The sequence below is a fragment of the Drosophila kikkawai genome, chromosome 3L (assembly GCF_030179895.1).
Source record: "Drosophila kikkawai strain 14028-0561.14 chromosome 3L, DkikHiC1v2, whole genome shotgun sequence".
In the NCBI taxonomy this organism is placed as follows: domain Eukaryota; kingdom Metazoa; phylum Arthropoda; class Insecta; order Diptera; family Drosophilidae; genus Drosophila; species Drosophila kikkawai.
The window spans coordinates 24,380,104-24,397,815 of NC_091730.1; the positions used below are offsets into that span (position 1 = coordinate 24,380,104).

General features: G+C 47.8%; 5 protein-coding genes across 5 annotated transcripts; 1 reads left to right on the forward strand and 4 right to left on the reverse strand.

Annotated features, from left to right (window-relative positions):
- Positions 1–474: 474 nt before the first annotated feature.
- LOC108083244 (UPF0389 protein CG9231) lies at positions 475–1,292 on the reverse strand. Its single transcript, XM_017178950.3, has 2 exons — positions 1,034–1,292; positions 475–969 (listed from the first exon to the last, which is right to left on the reverse strand). The coding sequence occupies exons 1-2, from the start codon at positions 1,198–1,200 to the stop codon at positions 759–761; spliced, it is 378 nt and encodes a 125-aa protein (XP_017034439.2). The 5' UTR covers positions 1,201–1,292; the 3' UTR covers positions 475–758.
- A 738-nt stretch (positions 1,293–2,030) lies between these two features.
- On the reverse strand, positions 2,031–2,831 carry LOC121502238 (UPF0389 protein CG9231-like). Its single transcript, XM_041775356.2, has 2 exons — positions 2,578–2,831; positions 2,031–2,513 (listed from the first exon to the last, which is right to left on the reverse strand). The coding sequence occupies exons 1-2, from the start codon at positions 2,742–2,744 to the stop codon at positions 2,303–2,305; spliced, it is 378 nt and encodes a 125-aa protein (XP_041631290.1). The 5' UTR covers positions 2,745–2,831; the 3' UTR covers positions 2,031–2,302.
- Positions 2,832–4,418: 1,587 nt separating this feature from the next.
- LOC108083289 (ATP-binding cassette sub-family F member 3) lies at positions 4,419–7,206 on the forward strand. The gene is made up of 8 exons (XM_017179019.3): positions 4,419–4,660; positions 4,724–4,980; positions 5,044–5,267; positions 5,329–5,976; positions 6,029–6,202; positions 6,262–6,752; positions 6,814–6,905; positions 6,974–7,206. The coding sequence occupies exons 1-8, from the start codon at positions 4,573–4,575 to the stop codon at positions 7,124–7,126; spliced, it is 2,127 nt and encodes a 708-aa protein (XP_017034508.1). The 5' UTR covers positions 4,419–4,572; the 3' UTR covers positions 7,127–7,206.
- LOC108083290 (rRNA methyltransferase 3, mitochondrial) lies at positions 7,123–8,618 on the reverse strand. The gene is made up of 2 exons (XM_017179020.2): positions 7,487–8,618; positions 7,123–7,423 (listed from the first exon to the last, which is right to left on the reverse strand). The coding sequence occupies exons 1-2, from the start codon at positions 8,569–8,571 to the stop codon at positions 7,273–7,275; spliced, it is 1,236 nt and encodes a 411-aa protein (XP_017034509.1). The 5' UTR covers positions 8,572–8,618; the 3' UTR covers positions 7,123–7,272.
- An 812-nt stretch (positions 8,619–9,430) lies between these two features.
- ash1 (histone-lysine N-methyltransferase ash1) lies at positions 9,431–17,619 on the reverse strand. Its single transcript, XM_017179001.2, has 6 exons — positions 17,244–17,619; positions 17,026–17,129; positions 12,129–16,967; positions 10,583–12,064; positions 10,259–10,462; positions 9,431–10,189 (listed from the first exon to the last, which is right to left on the reverse strand). Exons 2-6 carry the CDS (start codon positions 17,104–17,106, stop codon positions 9,986–9,988), a joined length of 6,810 nt encoding a protein of 2,269 aa, XP_017034490.1. The 5' UTR covers positions 17,107–17,129; positions 17,244–17,619; the 3' UTR covers positions 9,431–9,985.
- Between the last annotated feature and the right edge of the window lie 93 nt (positions 17,620–17,712).

The following is a 17,712-nucleotide window of genomic DNA, read 5'->3' on the forward strand; positions in this document are numbered from 1 at the left end:
GTGGCGGGCCTCAATGAACTCTCTGATAAATTATTAACGGATAACACAAAATTCAATGAATTTCTATCAAGGATACGACCATGTACCTGGCTCTGGGCCAACCATCTTTAATTCAAATTAAATGCAAACCGAATTAGATATTAATTACTGAGAGGACTAGATATAGATATAATTAAAAAAAAGTAAGATGACTAGATATACAAATTTCACCAGTTCGTTCTCCAAAGAATCATCCATATAGCAACCAGTTTTCAAATTAAGTGAGCTTAACAGCTTTAACCGCCTGATTTTGATTAGAACAATTGTGTGGCGATGAAATAACAAACTATGTTGCCTAATATTAGCAATTATCTCACTCTTAATCTTATCTTATCTTAGCCTACCTCAACTTTTGTTATCAGTTCCAAAGATAAACCAAATTTCCTTGATCTATGCGATATAGAATCCCCAGGAACTTAAGTTAGGTATTAAATATTTGTGGGCCAGTTACATCCTTTTATTAGCTTAGATAGATAGCTTAGATATCAATCGCTCAATCACAAGCACAGTATTTTAAAAATATTTATTCTTTTTTACAATTGAAACTAACTTTGAGTCTATAAATATCACTAAATATCGAACAAGGATGTGGCATGAATACATGCTTAAGCGAATTGTTTTCTAACACAAAACGATACCAAAGAAAACAAAACTAAAATGTTTCTAGAGTGTTCATCCAACTTTCCACTTAGACGGTGTTGTGGTTTCGAAGCAGGTTCCTATTTGGCGGCGGGAGCAGCCTTGTCGCCAGCTTGGGGTTCCTTGAACTGCTTGTGCCACTCGAGATTCATCTGCGACACGGATTCCCCTCGCTTAGCTGCCTGCTTGCCGCTGTAGACCATAATGGCACAACCGACGGCGGTGAGAGCGATCATGATGTTGGCCAGCCGGATCCGCATTTTGTTGCGGCAGCGCTCCATCTCATCCTGGCTGCAAAGGCGACAATTCCCGTTTAATAACCTGTTGCACCCTCTATCTGCCACAGCCCACGCACCTCACAAAGTTCGGCACTTCGCCCTGCGACTTGTATTTACCGGTCCACACCAGCATACGTCTTTCAAGATTGTTGGGCTCATGGTTCTTGATCGTCTGGCGCATAATCGGCGAGGACCCAAAGGAGCGACGCACGACTGCTCCAATTAAAGTTGCCTTGTTTAGCATAGTGCTTGAGTAAAGCGGTTAATATTGTTAACTAAAAAACTGCCGCAGAAATCCTGAATTTTATGCAATTCTCATTAAAAATTAAGTGTGACCGTGGCCTGGTTTGGTATTTAACGGGTTCTGGTATTTTAAATGCAAAGAAGAACGAACGGTAATGCCCATATGATACTGTAATGCAGTTTTCATTAATTAGCTACTTCATTAGAACCTTGAAAGAGTCAACTATATTGTCATTTTGCTTGGATTATTTTGGTAAAACGACTACGGCCACACCGCCCGTAAAAGGTAAACAAAAGCAAGTGGTGGTCACTGAAAGCGGAGGCAGCAACAGAATCGAAACAGATGTTGATGTTGCCTTTCGAACAAGGTGGCGGGCCTCAATGAACTCTCTGATAAATTATTAGCGGATAACACAAAATTCAATGAATTTCTATCAAGGATACGACCATGTACCTGGCTCTGGGCCAACCATCTTTATTTCAAATTAAATGCAAACCGAATTAGATATTAATTACTAAGAAGACTAGATATAGATATAATTAAAAAAAAGTAAGATGACTAGATATACAAATTTCACCAGTTCGTTATCCAAAAAATCATCCATATAGCAACCAGTTTTCAGATTAAGTAAGCTTAACAGCTTTAACCGCCTGATTTTGATTAGAACAATTGTGTGGCGATGAAATAACAAACTATGTTGCAATTATCTCACTCTTAATCTTATCTTATCTTAGCCTACCTCAACTTTTGTTACCAGTTTCAAAGATAAACCAAATTTCCTTGATCTATGCGATATAGAATCCCCAGGAACTTAAGTTAAGTATTAAATATTTGTGGGCCAGTTACATCCTTTTATTAGCTTAGATAGATAGCTTAGATATCAATCGCACAGTATTTTAAAAATATTTATTCTTTTTTACAATTGAAACTACCTTTGAGTCTATAAATATCACTAAATATCGAACAAGGATGTTGCATGAATACATGCTTAAGCGAATTGTTTTCTAACACAAAACGATACCAAAGAAAACAAAATTAAAATGTTTCTAGAGTGTTCATCCAACTTTCCACTTAGACGGTGTTGTGGTTTCGAAGCAGGTTCCTATTTGGCGGCGGGAGCAGCCTTGTCGCCAGCTTGGGGTTCCTTGAACTGCTTGTGCCACTCGAGATTCATCTGCGACACGGATTCCCCTCGCTTAGCTGCCTGCTTGCCGCTGTAGACCATAATGGCACAACCGACGGCGGTGAGAGCGATCATGATGTTGGCCAGCCGGATCCGCATTTTGTTGCGGCAGCGCTCCATCTCATCCTGGCTGCAAAGGCGACAATTCCCGTTTAATAACCTGTTGCACCCTCTATCTGCCACAGCCCACGCACCTCACAAAGTTCGGCACTTCGCCCTGCGACTTGTATTTACCGGTCCACACCAGCATACGTCTTTCAAGATTGTTGGGCTCATGGTTCTTGATCGTCTGGCGCAGAATCGGCGAGGACCCAAAGGAGCGACGCACGACTGCTCCAATTAAAGTTGCCTTGTTTAGCATAGTGCTTGAGTAAAGCGGTTAATATTGTTAACTAAAAAACTGCCGCAGAAATCCTGAATTTTATGCAATTCTCATTAAAAATTAAGTGTGACCGTGGCCTGGTTTGGTATTTAACGGGTTCTGGTATTTTAAATGCAAAGAAGAACGAACGGTAATGCCCATATGATACTGTAATGCAGTTTTCATTAATTAGCTACTTCATTAGAACCTTGAAAGAGTCAACTATATTGTCATTTTGCTTGGATTATTTTGGTAATACGACTACGGTCACACCGCCCGTAAAAGGTAAACAAAAAAAACGGCCGCCATTCGCGGCGGTTTATTATGAAATTCTGAATTCCTCGTCGAAGTATTATTGCATAAATAGATGCAGAATCCTTTAAATTTATGTTTTTAACCTATAATGCTTAAAATTTTTTTAATTATTACAAAAAAATAATTTTAATTCATTTTACAGCGCAAGAACCTTGCTACCGCAAAACATATTATTTTTGCTAATTTTCTAATATATTTTCAGTTCAAAAACCAGCAAAATGATATAAAAATAAACTTCTCATTGTGAGACCATACTGTCAATGAGCTGGCTAATACATTTTTCAATTACAATTTTCTTCATTAAAGCCTAGTACTCTGACGAGAAAAACAATTTTCTTCATTAAACCCGTATTTTGTTATCGAGTATCTGGTATATTTTATGTAGATCTATCGATTATCGCGGCAATGAAGTAGCTAATGCATTATTCTAATGCATTAGAGCCCCATATAGTCGTCTTGCTCGCACTTGTGTAAAACGCTATAGCGCTGTCAAATCTTTAAGCCTAGTACTCTGACGAGAAAAACCCGCTGTCTAAATTAGACAGCGGAATCGCTGTTTATTTCGCTACCGAGCTAGTGTGACCAAAAAATTAAGGAAATTCCATGAAAATGTACTTTTTATGGCGTTTAAGGATTTTCCTTGGTCACACTGGACAGCTGTTTGTAAACAAATATTCAAAAAAAAATATTAAAAATATTAATAAATATGGCATTAAAATGTCCTTTGTGGGTTAAATTCCATATTATGGGCTTCCCCTTGACAGCCCCTATCAATGCCACCTTTTTCCTTCAACTTTCCCTCCATTAGGGGTGTCTAAATAAATCAAATGAATTATTTAGACAGCGCGATATCAACTGTTTACTATCTTGATCTGGCAACGCCATTCAATTTTCGCAGGCTTCATTTTCGTCGTCAGAGTACCGAAAAAAACGACGTGTCTAAAAGTTCTTCTTTTTTTTTTCGACACCGTTTTTTTTATATGGAGTTTGGCTCTCTAATTAATGCGGCAGTGTCATGCCAGTATAAACGCAACATATTAGGGGTATACTTTTGATCCATTTTGTTTTAGTCAGCTGTCTTGCCAGTTGTACCATTAAAATGTACCTATCAGGAAAACGACAACTAATAGTCCCATTTGTATGGCTATTGCACCGTGTACATTATTTTGCTAATCTGAATTTGTTTACATTCCATCATACCGACTTTATCACTGGATCGTGATAATATTCTCAGTTACTTACGGGCTTGGTAAAGGAGGGGTATATATAAATGTCCCATAATGTCATTGCTGAGATTATCCTCAATATGAAAGTTTACAAATATTTTGCAGTGCACCGGAAATGCCGCACAATAACGACGGTGTAATTGAACCTCTGTGATACGGCCACACTGCTGTCCCTTTTGGTTTTCGTTTGCGGTGTAAAAGTCGGGAAAGTTAATTAAAAAGCGTGTTAGCGGCCAAGGTCAACTGTAGGATCCGACTGCCCGCCACGCAAGACAACAGCAGCCGATATGAGCGACTACACGAGCATTCTGCAGCGAGAGTTTCCCAAAATCGACTCCGAGCTGCTCACCTATGTCGTGGGAGTGCTCACCGGAAGTAAGTGGCTTACGATTCTTAACCAAGCTTGGAATTAAGCGTTTTTTGCATTGTTTCATGAAGGCGAGGAGGACTTCGAGACCGGCGATGACATCTTCGATGCGGTGGGGGACATCCTCCAGAGCGTGGACTGTGAGCGGCCGGAGGAGAGCGTCCGAGAGCTGTGCGAGCAGTTCCTCAATATCATGAAGAACAGCGGGGTCAACGTGGAGCGCAAGGTGCTGAATGCGCCGGTCAACATCGAGGAGATGGCCAAGAACATGGAGCGTCTTGACAAGGATATGCAGAGCATCTGGGTGGTCAACAAGGATGGTGCCAATGTAAGTCTCGCCTCGGGGTAGATTCGGCAATCTTCAGAGTGCAATATCATCCTATTCCTACAGAAAGTGGACTCAAAAAAACTGGAGAAGGCAGAGGCAAAGCTACAGCAGAAGCAGGAGAAGCGACAGGAAGTCAACAAACACGGCATGATTCCCGTGGCAGTGAAATTACAAACAGCTACAGCCTCACAGGTCACCAACAAGAAGAACACCAAGCTGGACCAGAAAGGCCTCAACCGCTCCATGGACATTAAAATCGAGAACTTTGACCTGGCATTTGGAGAAAAGTAAGTTTTGTTATGCAACAGAGCCATCGAGGCACCATTAACTACTGTAAATCCCCGCCAGAGTTCTCCTGCAAAATGCGAATCTGCTATTGTCTTTCGGACGGCGCTACGGTTTGGTGGGACGCAACGGCTTGGGCAAGACGACGCTGCTGCGGATGATTGCTGAGCGGCAACTGCAGATACCCTCGCACATTTCGGTGCTGCATGTGGAGCAGGAAGTGGTGGGCGATGACACACCCGCGGTGGATAGCGTGCTGGAGTGCGACACGGAGCGAACGAGACTGCTCACTCGGGAGAAGGAAATCCTGGCTGCGCTGAACAGTGGCGTGCAGGATTCTGAGCTGTCCAACGAGCTGAGCGAAACATACGCGGCCCTGCAGAACATCGAGGCGGACAAGGCGGTGGCCCGTGCATCTGTGATACTCAAGGGATTGGGCTTTGATGCGGATATGCAGCTGAGACCCACCAAATCCTTCTCAGGCGGCTGGCGTATGCGCCTGGCCTTGGCCCGGGCGCTGTTCTCCAAGCCCGACCTGCTGCTGCTCGATGAGCCTACGAACATGTTGGACATTAAGGCCATCATCTGGCTGGAGAACTATCTGCAGACGTGGCCCACCACTGTGCTGGTCGTATCCCACGACCGTAACTTCCTGGACACCGTACCGACGGACATCATACATCTGCACTCCCAGGAACTTGAGGCATACAAGTAAGGCGCTAACGCAGTTCAATGAAATCTTATGTTAATAACAATCTTGCAGGGGAAACTATGACCAGTTCGAGAAGACGAAGACGGAGAAGCTGAAGGCTCAGAGACGTGAGTACGAGGCCCAAATGGCTCACAGACAACATGTCCAGGAGTTTATCGATCGCTTCCGCTACAATGCGAATCGTGCCTCCTCGGTGCAGTCCAAAATCAAGATGCTGGAAAAACTGTAAGCTATGGCTATAAGCTACTATTTAAAAATGATTAAACTGTAACATCTTTATGCAGCCCCGAGCTGAAACCGGTGGAAAAGGAGACCGTTGTCACGCTCAAGTTCCCCGAAGTGGAGCCTCTCAACCCTCCGGTGCTGGCCATTTCGGAGGTGTCGTTCCGCTACAATCCCGAAGATCCATTGCCCATCTTCAAGGGCGTCAATCTCTCTGCTACCTCGGACTCGCGTATTTGTATTGTCGGTGAGAACGGCGCGGGCAAGTCGACGCTGCTGAAGATCATCGTTGGTCAGCTGAGTACCATCTACGGAAATATTGTGCTGCACCGCGGGCTGCGTATCGGCTACTTCGCGCAGCACCATGTGGATCATCTGAACATGAACGTGACATGTGTGGGCGTCCTGGCAGAGCTGTTTCCCGGACGACCCGATGAGGAGTATCGTCGTCAGTTGGGCAGTTTCGGCATATCTGGACCCCTGGCATTGCAGAGCATTGCTAGCTTGTCTGGTGGGCAGAAGTCACGCGTGGCCTTAGCGAAGATGTGCATGGGTAAGACTCTTTTTGCTACAAATTATTTTGACTTCGGATTTAATGGGTATTCTCTCAATAGCGGAACCGAATTTCCTAGTGCTGGATGAGCCGACAAATCACTTGGACATTGAGACCATTGATGCTTTGGGCCGGGCTATCAATGCCTTTAAGGTGCATATTTCACGAGTAATCAATGTCCCCCAATGTATTTAATACTCTTTCTTATTCCACCTGGACAGGGCGGCGTTATTTTGGTTTCCCACGACGAGCGTCTCATCAAAGTCGTTTGCAAAGAGCTCTGGGTGTGTGGCAATCGCACGGTGAGAGCCATTGAAGGTGGCCTGGACGAATATAAGCAGGAGGTTTACAAGGAAATCGAAGCTAATAGTTGAATTTAATTACCGTAAATTATTTATCTATTTGTGAAACAGCCTAGCAATAAATTTATATTATGTCTATGACACAAAGAGAACGACGATGGTGTGATGGTTTTATGCTTTTAAATACTATTATTTTGAGCAAATTTAAAGAAAACAAACTAGATGCTGCTAACAGTTTGCTGAGTCAGTTTTCTTCGCAACTCGAAGAGCAATAGTGTCAGCGCAGACGCCACATTCAGGCTATCGACTCCAGCTGCCAACGGTATGTAGACGCACTTTCCTTGACCGCCACCCACTGAATTCATGAAACTGTAAGTAAATAAAAGGGTTTGATACCGATTTTGCTATGCCAGGAGATGTCTTTCCACTTACCTGTATGCTTCCTCGCTGACACCATGACTCTCCCCGCCAATGATGACCAGATTGTGGGCTCCTATTTCGCTAATCTCTGCATAATCTATTGCCTGGTGGTTGGCCCGCTTCTCTGGGTTGTTTTCCGCAATAAACACATTACAATTATCTGCTGCCTCTGGGGGAATGCTTGAAGAGAGCTCCTCCCATGTAACGTCATCGAGAATGGGCAGCCGGAACTGACCACCACATCCTCCCCTCAGGGCTTTCGATTCCCAAGGATCGCAGCAGCCGTGTGTGACTACAACCTGTCTGCACGGGAGGGCCGCACAGGTTCTAATGATGCTTCCCAGATTATTCGGCTCCCTGATATTGTCGCACACCACTGTGATGGGCAATGGTCGCGTTCCCAGTTGCTGTTGCTCTGCCAGGTTTTGCTCTACACCTTTTTCCGATGGTCTGTCGAAAATGGCCATCAATCCGGGAGGAGTCACCAACGAGGACCATGTTTTAAGGTCATGCTGCGGTACCTTGTAGATCTTTGAGCCCCTCTTCAGCTGGGACCTGCCCACTTCCTCCTTTATCTGTGCCAATTGATCCTTCTGGCTGAAAATGAGAGCCTCCATTTTAAGGCCACACTGCAGGGCCTCTCTGATGAGGCGTCTGCCTTCGATGATGATCTGCCGGTTCTTGTCGCGACGCTTGCGGGAGCGCACTGTGGTCAGCAGGGTGCTGGTTAGTGGATCGTGCAGGGTGAGGCGCACAAACTCCAGATTAAGCTCGCTGTCCTTTATCAATGGGGCAGGGCTGGAAGATGCCCGTGGAGCAGGGACAGCGCTGATCTTGCGCGAAACCAATGGAACAGAAACGGTGGGTTCCTTGTTCTTTCTAGCTCCAAGTGACTTCGTTCGATTCTTGCGTAAAGCATCCCGCGTGTTTACCGGCTCATGCTTCAAGTCCGAGTTCCCGAATAGATTTGCCTCTATGTCCAGTGCATCCTTGATGTCGCCTTGGGGGCCATTGGAGCTGCTCCATCTCAGCACACTGAAGGTTTGTACATTCTTTACATTCGCTTGAAAAGAGCGTTTTAAAATATTACAAAACATGGTTGGTTAAACTGAACATATGTTCCCTCGAAGCAGAGGCGTAGGCAACAACTGTTGGACACTCTCTCAAGGGGTAAATAAGCAAAACTGCTAATAAAAAAATACTAAATTAACGGAAATTAACTCTACAGTTACCTACCTACCAGCAGTTAGCTTAATCGAAATTATTTCCCAATTTTAAAAGCAAATAATTCTTCCTTTTAGGCTTCCTTTAGTTCGGAGTATGGTTAATGAGGTGTAAGACAGAAAAATGAGCTTATTAAATTAAATACCATATTATAAAACAGCATTTAACCAATTATGTGTTGAATTTTGTATTAAACAATATTTAGATGTATAGGGATTATAGGGAATTTCTCAACATGTCCACAGAATCAAAATTGGGAGTCAAAACAAAACTTAAGCTATTTTGTTTAAAAAAATATAATAAATTAAAAATTAGTTAATGAAGTTATGTTCTTAATTTCAAAACAATTGGTCCAGTAGATTGAGAGTAATCGCCCATGTACACCATGTACACTTTCAAAATGGCATCTTTCAGGAGAGCTTCTTAAATTGTTTTATGCTCGTTCATTGAACACCAAACCACCAACCTTCATTCAAATACGCATAACTTCGTCAACATTGCTATTATAGATGAGAAACTTTGACAAAATATTCTGGAGATATTGGAATTTTATAGTAAAAATAATATTAATTCAACGCCCCCTTAATCAGGCCCTTTTAGGTACGTCCATGACAACAGTGTTGGAAAACGCTAAGCATACAAAACCTGCCATAGTTTACCATACTTGCTTAGTGGAAGCGCCACAGTTCAAAATTGTAAACACACCATATTTAATGAAAATATATATTTATTTCATTTTTAAATTTGTGTTAGCAGTTAATAACAATTTGAAATTAATTATAAACTAATAGCGCAATGAGTTGTCCTACTTGGGTGTTTGACATAGTTCCGTTAAGCAGCCATAACATAATACAATAATAATTTAAAATAACAATGCAAAATTCAAACGCGTTGGATTGAAAAATGTTGAAAAAGAGGATAGATAGTATGTAAAACAAAATGAATCTTGGAAACGCGATAAACTATTTAAAACATAAGAAATTCATCTAAATGGGGGGCTTCGTGGTGGTGGCTTAAAGTATTATCATACATATAAATAAATCCTTACGAGTATAAATAATTCAAAATCTTCATAATCATCCGTTCCATCTTAGCCAGGTTAGGCAGACCCTATTCACGAAATTTGTTCATAACAATGTACGACCTAGAATTACTACTATCACCGTTACGTCTTACATGGCTACGTGCCGTTTCTTAATTGAAGTTTCGTAAATATTAAGCAATGCCTCTAACTTTACGCGTATGTAGTATATGTACAGGGCTTAGCCAACTCGCTGGCTACATCTGTTAGGTTGAGCTGGCCACTGCCGAGTTCGAGCAGCTCGAGCTGTTGCTGCTGTTGGACTGCTGGGTCTTCCGCTGCCGCGCTCCTCGGCCGGACAGCAGGTATGACAGATCAATGGGTTGTTCCTGGGCTGTCTGTGCATCCAGACACTTGAGCTTCACTGTATTCAGAACATTTTCCAATCGCGAGCGCTTCTTTTTAATCACCTAAAGATGAAGAAATTAAAAATAAATAAGTTACGAATTATTTATTAATTGTATATAATAATTAATCACCTGTCTGTTGGGAGCCACTGGCGTTACGACACGGGCTTCCACTGAGGCCGCTACATACCCCCGAGGCTTTCTCCCTACCGTTTTCGGCTGATGATGTTGCTCCTGCCTTCCTGTTACCTTTTGCATAGTTGCTGCCGCTACTCCTACATCTAATTCAGTCTTTTGCTTCCTCGTCTTTAGCAACGAAGGATCCACATCATGGGGCTAAAGGGAAAAGTTAAAAAGGAATGTTACGACATCAGTTTCATGGCATAGCGACATATCTCCGACTTATGTCGCGGACTTATGTCCCTACCCCCAGTTTCACTTTTGCTTTGAACTTACCGCATAGCTCTTGGATATCTTAAGCTTTTCGGGGAACTTGCGGAATGCATAGCTCTTGGTGCACGCCGGATGGTTGGCCTTGGCCTTGGAAAAGAACCTGGCCGTCTTGTCCACGCGCAGCTCGCAGATGTAGCAATGATCTTCATCAACGCACTCCATGGGGCGACCCTTGCAGAAGGTGGTGCGATCCAAGACCCAACAGCGTCCAATGACCAGCTCAATGGGCACCACTTCGTAGAGGGAGACCCTGACCACTTCATTGGGGTAAAAGCGACGGGAGGGTTCGTGGAAGGTCTCATGGGGCCGCAGGAAATGGTGGCCGAATATGAAACGTTTGCCCAATTCGTTTTTCCACAAGTGCTCCACCCGGAAAATGTCACACTCCTGGTAGTCGATGGCTCCGATCGTCTCGTAGGTGTGCTTCTTGGCTGGCAGGACCTTGCCCGCCTCGTCCTTGATGGGAATATCCCGTAGGACGTAGACAGCATCGCCCTGACGCACCTGCAGGTCTCCGCGCATCAGGGAGAGGTAGTAGCGGTGTCCCTCCTCGGTAAATTCCTCCAGAGGAATCTCGCGATCCACCTCTCGTGGTTCGCACCGCTCGCACTGATAGTTGTCCGCGTCGATGTCAGCCTTGGTGCACTCAGTGTGCTGCCAAACCATGCACTTGGCGCACTGAATCATTAATCCCTCGTCCTTGTACAAGCCGCAAATACAACGGATCACATCCTCTTCGGGGGAACCAACTGGAACCACTGGGGCTATCGGTAACGACGGATCCAGTGGAGAAGCTCTGTCACCAGCTCCTGGCGATTTCTTCACGACTAGTTTCGGCGCCACCTCTTCCTGACACAACGTCTCCTTCGGCTTAAAGCTTTGCAGGGATCCCGGATCGCCTAGAATGTCCACCAGTTGACTATAATTGGCCGTCTTCAGTTGCTCATAGCAATCTTTCAGGGCTTGCAGGGCCTTGGCCTTGGCCTCATCGTCACCATGCTGCTGCTTGGCCTCCACAAAGAGCTGCTGCATCTGGTCATCGTATTCCTGCGGTGTCTTGTAATGGCCCTGCTCCACTCTGGATTGAATGGCCCTGAACTCCACACGCGAATTTACAGCTGTCAATCCCGCTGATTTACCGCTCAGATTCTTCGTTGACTTTTTCTTCTTGCTGGAGACTGTGGTCAACAGATCGGCCATCTTCTGTGTTTCTAGGGAACTGCAGATGTCCCTCAGAACAACAGCCATTTTGGCCATCTTCTCCAGTTCGGGATCATGAACGGCCTGGGCGAGTCCTCGGGTTTTCATGTTGCGGGGTGTGCAGAGCGCCGATATTTGGGCAGCCAGCAGGGAGGTGGATGATGGTGTGGAAGGTCGTCGTCCAGGAATATCTCCATTGGTGGCACCGTGTGCTGGTGATGTGGCGGAAGCTGTAGGTGCAGACAGGGCCAAGGCGGCAGCTCGCTTGGCCTTGCACTTGCGAATCTGGAAAGAAAACGAAACTGAATATAATCCCAGAATGTGATGGTTTTTAAGGGGGTTGACTGACCTTTTCAAAATTCCTCACTAAATAAATGTTGAACTGCTTCACCAGCTTCCTTTCCTTTTCGGACAGTGGCTGCATTTTGGTTACCGACACTGCCGCCTCCTTGCTGCCCGCCGGCTGCCTCTGTGCATGCTTTTTGGCTTTCTGTTTCCGTTGGCGTCCGTTTCTGCCCGAAGGTCCCTCCGCAGCCGGTTTGGCCTCAGTGGCGGGAAGGGGCTTCACCCTCTGCGACTTGCCGCCGATGACGCCACGACACTGGGGCGTGTTGCACCTGCATGGCTGACCCTCCGAGGGATTGAACAGCGAAAAGTTGTAGTCGTACGTCAGCTCCTCCCCCTGCTCGATGGCTCTTTTAGCGAAGAGCACCATTCGGGACAGTCCGTTGACGCTCCACTTTTGCATTTCGCAGTTGGGCTCGCAGGAGTGGTTAACGAACCGACAATCGCTGCCCATGCGCTGGCCATCGATGACGAGTCCACCATCCAAGTGGAGGCAGTAGTGGTGAGTATCGTTCAGATAAATACTAGCCATCCGTTGCTTGAACTCCCTTTCGGTGACCACTTCGCCCACGTACTCCAATATATAAGTGCCCTTGGCAATTGGTAGTTTGGTCCTCACTCCCCAACCCTTGTCCACCGTCATGAAGCGCTCCACTCCGGGAGCCACGGCGTGTCGTTGAATCTTCTGGTTCCGACACTTCTCTGCCGCCGGACAATTGGTGGGCGAGCACTCAGTGTATACCATGCGGTTGAGGCAGTTGTCCAAGCAGGCTTTCTCGCCCTGGTTCTTGCAGTTGCAGGTGGGAGGATCGAATCCAGCTATATTTGGACGCACTGACTCGGCGTACACATTGGTGCGGATTTTCCGGTAATTCCACGATGGCACCTCATGTCTAGTGGGCAACTTCGAGTTTGTATATGCCCACCAGATGTCGTAAGGCAGCTCAAAGTCCACTTCCCTCCTTCGAAGATACTTTTCGCAATACGGAGGAGGTGGCAGAAGACTTCCGGACGCGGCGTGCTGCTGCTCCTCCCCAGTCGGCTTCTTGTTCACCTTCGCTGGCGGCGGCATCAGCGATTGCTTGTAATGATTGGAAAACAGCCCGGCCACCAGATAGGTCTTCTTTACCTTTGCCAATTTCCGCAGAGAGTTGCTCGATGCCTTGTCTTCGCTGGTATCACTGCAACTGGCGTAGTCGGGTGGCAAGGGGTAAAGGGATTCGTTGGCAGGCAATGGATCATGCTCGATGGGAATTGTATCCAGCCTCTTTGCCTCCGCCTCGGCATCGATCTCCTCCTGGGTAGAGGGCACCTCCGGTGGAATTTCTGGTTCAACAGCCGCCTTGGCCTTGGTGATTTGATTGCATCCCGTGTCCAGGTTCTTTCGCCGCTTCAAACGAATCTTGCAACTGAAATTTGTGTTGGGATCAACGCCAGCTGGTAGTTTTATGTTTGGCTCCAGCTTAGGCTTCCTTTGTGCAGTCGTTAGCATGGGTGATGGCACTTCTACTGGTGGTTTCTTGGGTTGCCGTCCACGTTTCCTGGCGGGCTTCACTTCTGGTACGGCTTGGGGCGCCGGAGTGATGGGTGGTGGAGGCAGCTTTTTATCTTTGGGCTTCCTTCCGCGGGGCCTACCTCTAGCGGCAGGAGTCTGGGGTCGCTGCAAGCGCTCCAGAGCCACGACCGACAATCTCGGCGCTCTCTGATTACTTCTGGCCACAAAGTTTTCTCTGGCCTCTCCTGTCTGGGGCACCCTCTCGCAATCCATCGGCGAATGGGCTTGGACTTGGGCACTACTGGAGCTCCTGGTTTCCCTCATGCTCTGCAGTGGCTGATCGTCGGGGTCCATCTCCTCCTGCTCTTGCTCCTCCATCAAGGTAGCTGCTGGTTGCTGTTCCACACTGACTTTCCGCTTCTTCCTGCGCACCGTAGGGAAACCGGTGCGGTTGATCTTCTTTCGCTTGCGCTTCAGCAGAAAGTTGCCTCCGGTCTTATGGAGCAATGTTTCCACAACTCGCTGGCCAATCTCCTTTTTGGTATCCTCCTTAATATCCAATGCTGATAGCAGTGGCGATTCCACCTCTGCCTTAGTTATTACCGATTCGTTCAGTTTGCCGATGGGTATCTGGATTTCCAGCTCGACGGAGGGTTCAAACACCCCAGGGGGAGGGTAGCTACCGGAGGCTGGAGACTGTTGGGACAGTTGAGCCAAATCCTTGGCGGGCGCCACCTTCTGCTTGGCCGATGCACCTCTCCTTTGCTGTTTAAGGGAACACAGCGAGCTGGGACTGATGTCCAGTAGTTTGCCACCACTTATGGAGTTGTTGTCTACAACAATCCTCAGGGGGGAGTTGCTGGCGGAGGAGGCCGCTCCTCCGCTGGACGCGGGCTGCTCAAGGAGATGCCTCTTCTTGGGCGTCAGAGCGGACTTTGCGGTCTTCGCATTGAACTGAGCCTGCGACTTGGTTGATGCGGTGCTCTTAGCAGTCGCTGCTGCCGCTGCCCAAGCCTCTGCGTTCAGTTTTCCATTGGCAAAGGCCGCCTCCGCCGGAGGACGCTCTCCCGGTGTCAACAGATAGTGACGCTTCTTCAGCGGCAATTTGTGATCATCGGGACTTGAGCTGTCATTGCTCTGCGATTTCTTGTGTCGTCTCTTGGCATTGCCGTTGCTCGTGCCACTGCCATTGGGCGTTCCACTGGCGCTGGCTGAGAGCATGGCAAAGTCCACCAGCGGCTCACTGAGCTTACGCTTCTTCAACGCCCGTTTCAGGGGCTTTGATAGCGCTGTCGCCGACCCCCCCGCCCCGGTCAGAGCCACTTGCTGGGCGGGACTGGGAGCTGCCAGCGTGGCTTGCAGTTTGTTGGCATCGGCCATTAGTTTCTCCTTGCCACTGCTCCCAGTCAGTCGGTCATCCTGAATGCGACATCTCGCGTGAAAGGTGCTCGTAATAATCTCGATCTCGGTCAGCAGCTTGGAATCAATATTCAACGACTTGTTGTTGCTGAAACTCTTCCGTCGGTGTCTGCGCCTCATCCGGGACACTCCGGACACATAGCTACTGCACATGCTGGCCGCCGACGAGCGGCGGGATTTAATTTTGCAGGAGGATTTGCTCGGAGCCGGAGTCTCCTTTCGCTGATTCATCATCTTGCTGATGAAGTTATCCGGATTTGTGTTGGCCAAGCTGCTCCCGCGACCGAAATACTGCCCGGTCGTCACGTAACGATTAATTTCCCCGTACTTCTTGCTGGCACTCGTCGTGGGCAGGCTCTGTAAGCTCGGCTTGCTGATGTACTCGTTGCTCTCCTCGCTGCTCTGGCCCAGGGATAGGCCAGCCAACTGCAGGATGTCCTGATCCTCGACCGGGTCGTCTGCAGCGCTCTTCAAGAGCATGGATGCCCTGCGCTTCCGCCTCATCCGAAGGCCGGACTTTCCGGACTCCTTGCAGTCACTGCGGTAGCCACAGCTCTTTGCCCTGCTGCGGCGACTCATACAGCTTTTGGTGCTGTACCGACTCTTGCAGCTGGCGTCGGACTTGTACCCCGAATTGTGGTTGTGGGCGCTCCTCTGATGCCTCACGCTTCCGTAATCCGACACGTAGCCGCTCTTGGCGGCCAGGATCTTGCTGCAAATGGTGGTGCCCGGTCCAGGGCCACTAGCTGCTCCAACACTCATGCTTCTCAGCCGGAACTTTTTGTTTACATCGATCTCCCGCCACACAGGATCCAGCTGGAGTTCCTCCTTGGCGGACGAGCTGGAGGCGGTTTTCTTATTATTCTGCCTCCGCTTGCTCCTTGGCGGCGGGTACAGAACCCGCTCCGTGGCGTACATACGTTTGTCCAAGTACGCCATATCCATCTTGGGCTTACTGCTGGACGCCGGCAACTGCGCTCCCGTGGGCACAATGTTCTCCGTTTGCATTTTGGGGGAGGGCGTGGTGCTTTGCGTAGTGCTGGTGGTGCTAATTACACCCGAATCTGCAGACTCATTGACGGCAGGCCCAGAGTTCACGGGGGGAGGAATCGTGGGAATCACTTTTTTCGGTCTACCTCGCCGCTTCCGAGGATTGGCAGCCTGCAGGACGGTTTCCTCTTTGGCTTTAGCATTGGCCACTGTCCCTTCAGGAAGTTTTGCGTTCCCGCTTTGACCCAGCATCTGAGTCTTCTCCATGAAGTCCTGTAGCAGCGTTGACTGATACTGGGGTACATTTTTGGCCTTGGCCGCCTTCCGAAAGCTACCTTCCACTGTTGTGTCCTCCGTATCGCTTTCCACCCGCTTGATGGCCGCCTGCACAAGGCTGGGCAGCTCGTTGTCGCTGGAGGAGATGCCAATGTCCAGGGCGGGCTTGCTGGCGGACTGGGCCGCCTGAGTGATGGCCGTTAGAAGCAGTCGAGGTGCCCTCTGCTGGTGCACCTTCAGCGGCAGGTCGTCCTCCGAATCCGAGGAGAACGCCGAGACCTGTGCGCTGTGCTTCTTGATCTTAGATCTAGACAAACTCTCCGACTTGCTGATCGCACTCGTGCTGGGAATCTTCTTGCGCTTGACTTTCACCTTCTTGCTGCTGGCCGCTTTGTTCTTGGCCTCGGAGCAGCCGCCGGACTCGGTGTCCTGCGTGGACATCTTTCTAGGCGTCAGGGGATGCTTTTTGGTCGCCACTGGTTTGCTTGCTGCGCTTGCTGCGGTTCCTGCTGCAGCAGGGGCCAGGGGCTGGGGCTGGGGCAGGGGGCGGATGGCTGAGATTCTCATGCGCAGTCCATCGGCATCCGAACGCTGCACGCTGAACTGGGTGGCGGATTTCGCGGACTTCGACTGGCTCGACTGATCCGTAATGGAGTCGGTTTCCTTTTGGGTGAGAAGCATTACACATTATATACCATTACGTACCACTAGGTGGACTTGCCTCATTTTCACTGCCGGATTCTTGTGCGCGTTGCGTTTCCAGAACCTTTGCTGCTGCCGTCTCATTTTGGCCACTGCTCATATTTTGGAGTAGTCGCTTGGGAGCTGCAAGAGATTAGCCAAGGTGTTTTTTGTTGCTCTTTTAATCGCATTTAAAGTAGGTCAAAGCACGCACAGCGACGACGTCCGAAAAAAAAACACCAAGTATTCCCCACTTACGCTTAGTTATTTTCTTGGCACTCTTCACTCGCGGCTTTAATCGAGAGTTGGGTTTTCAGTGAGCGGGCGAACTATTATATTACACATTGCATTTGCACTTTTCTTGCGCCTGGCCGTGGCTTCTAAAATGGCGCCGTTTTCACTTTTCCCTGCTGCTGCTTTGTTCCCGATGACAACGACGCAACGTTGCAACGCCTTTCGCATGTGGCACAGAGGAGTGCGTTGCAGAATCTTGACAACTTCGCGTCGCGGGCAGCGGTGGGTGCGCACTTCAATTGTTATTGTTAATGTGGCGCAACAACAAAAAGCCAGACAACCAAAAATGTACGAACATAAATAAAATTTATTTTGGCCTATTTAAGTGTGCCCGCGTGTAGCGAAGAATTAAATGGCATGACAAAAATACTAAACCCAACGCATATACCAGACTATCGCTCATGATCGAACAATCTGGCAATGTTGACGAAAA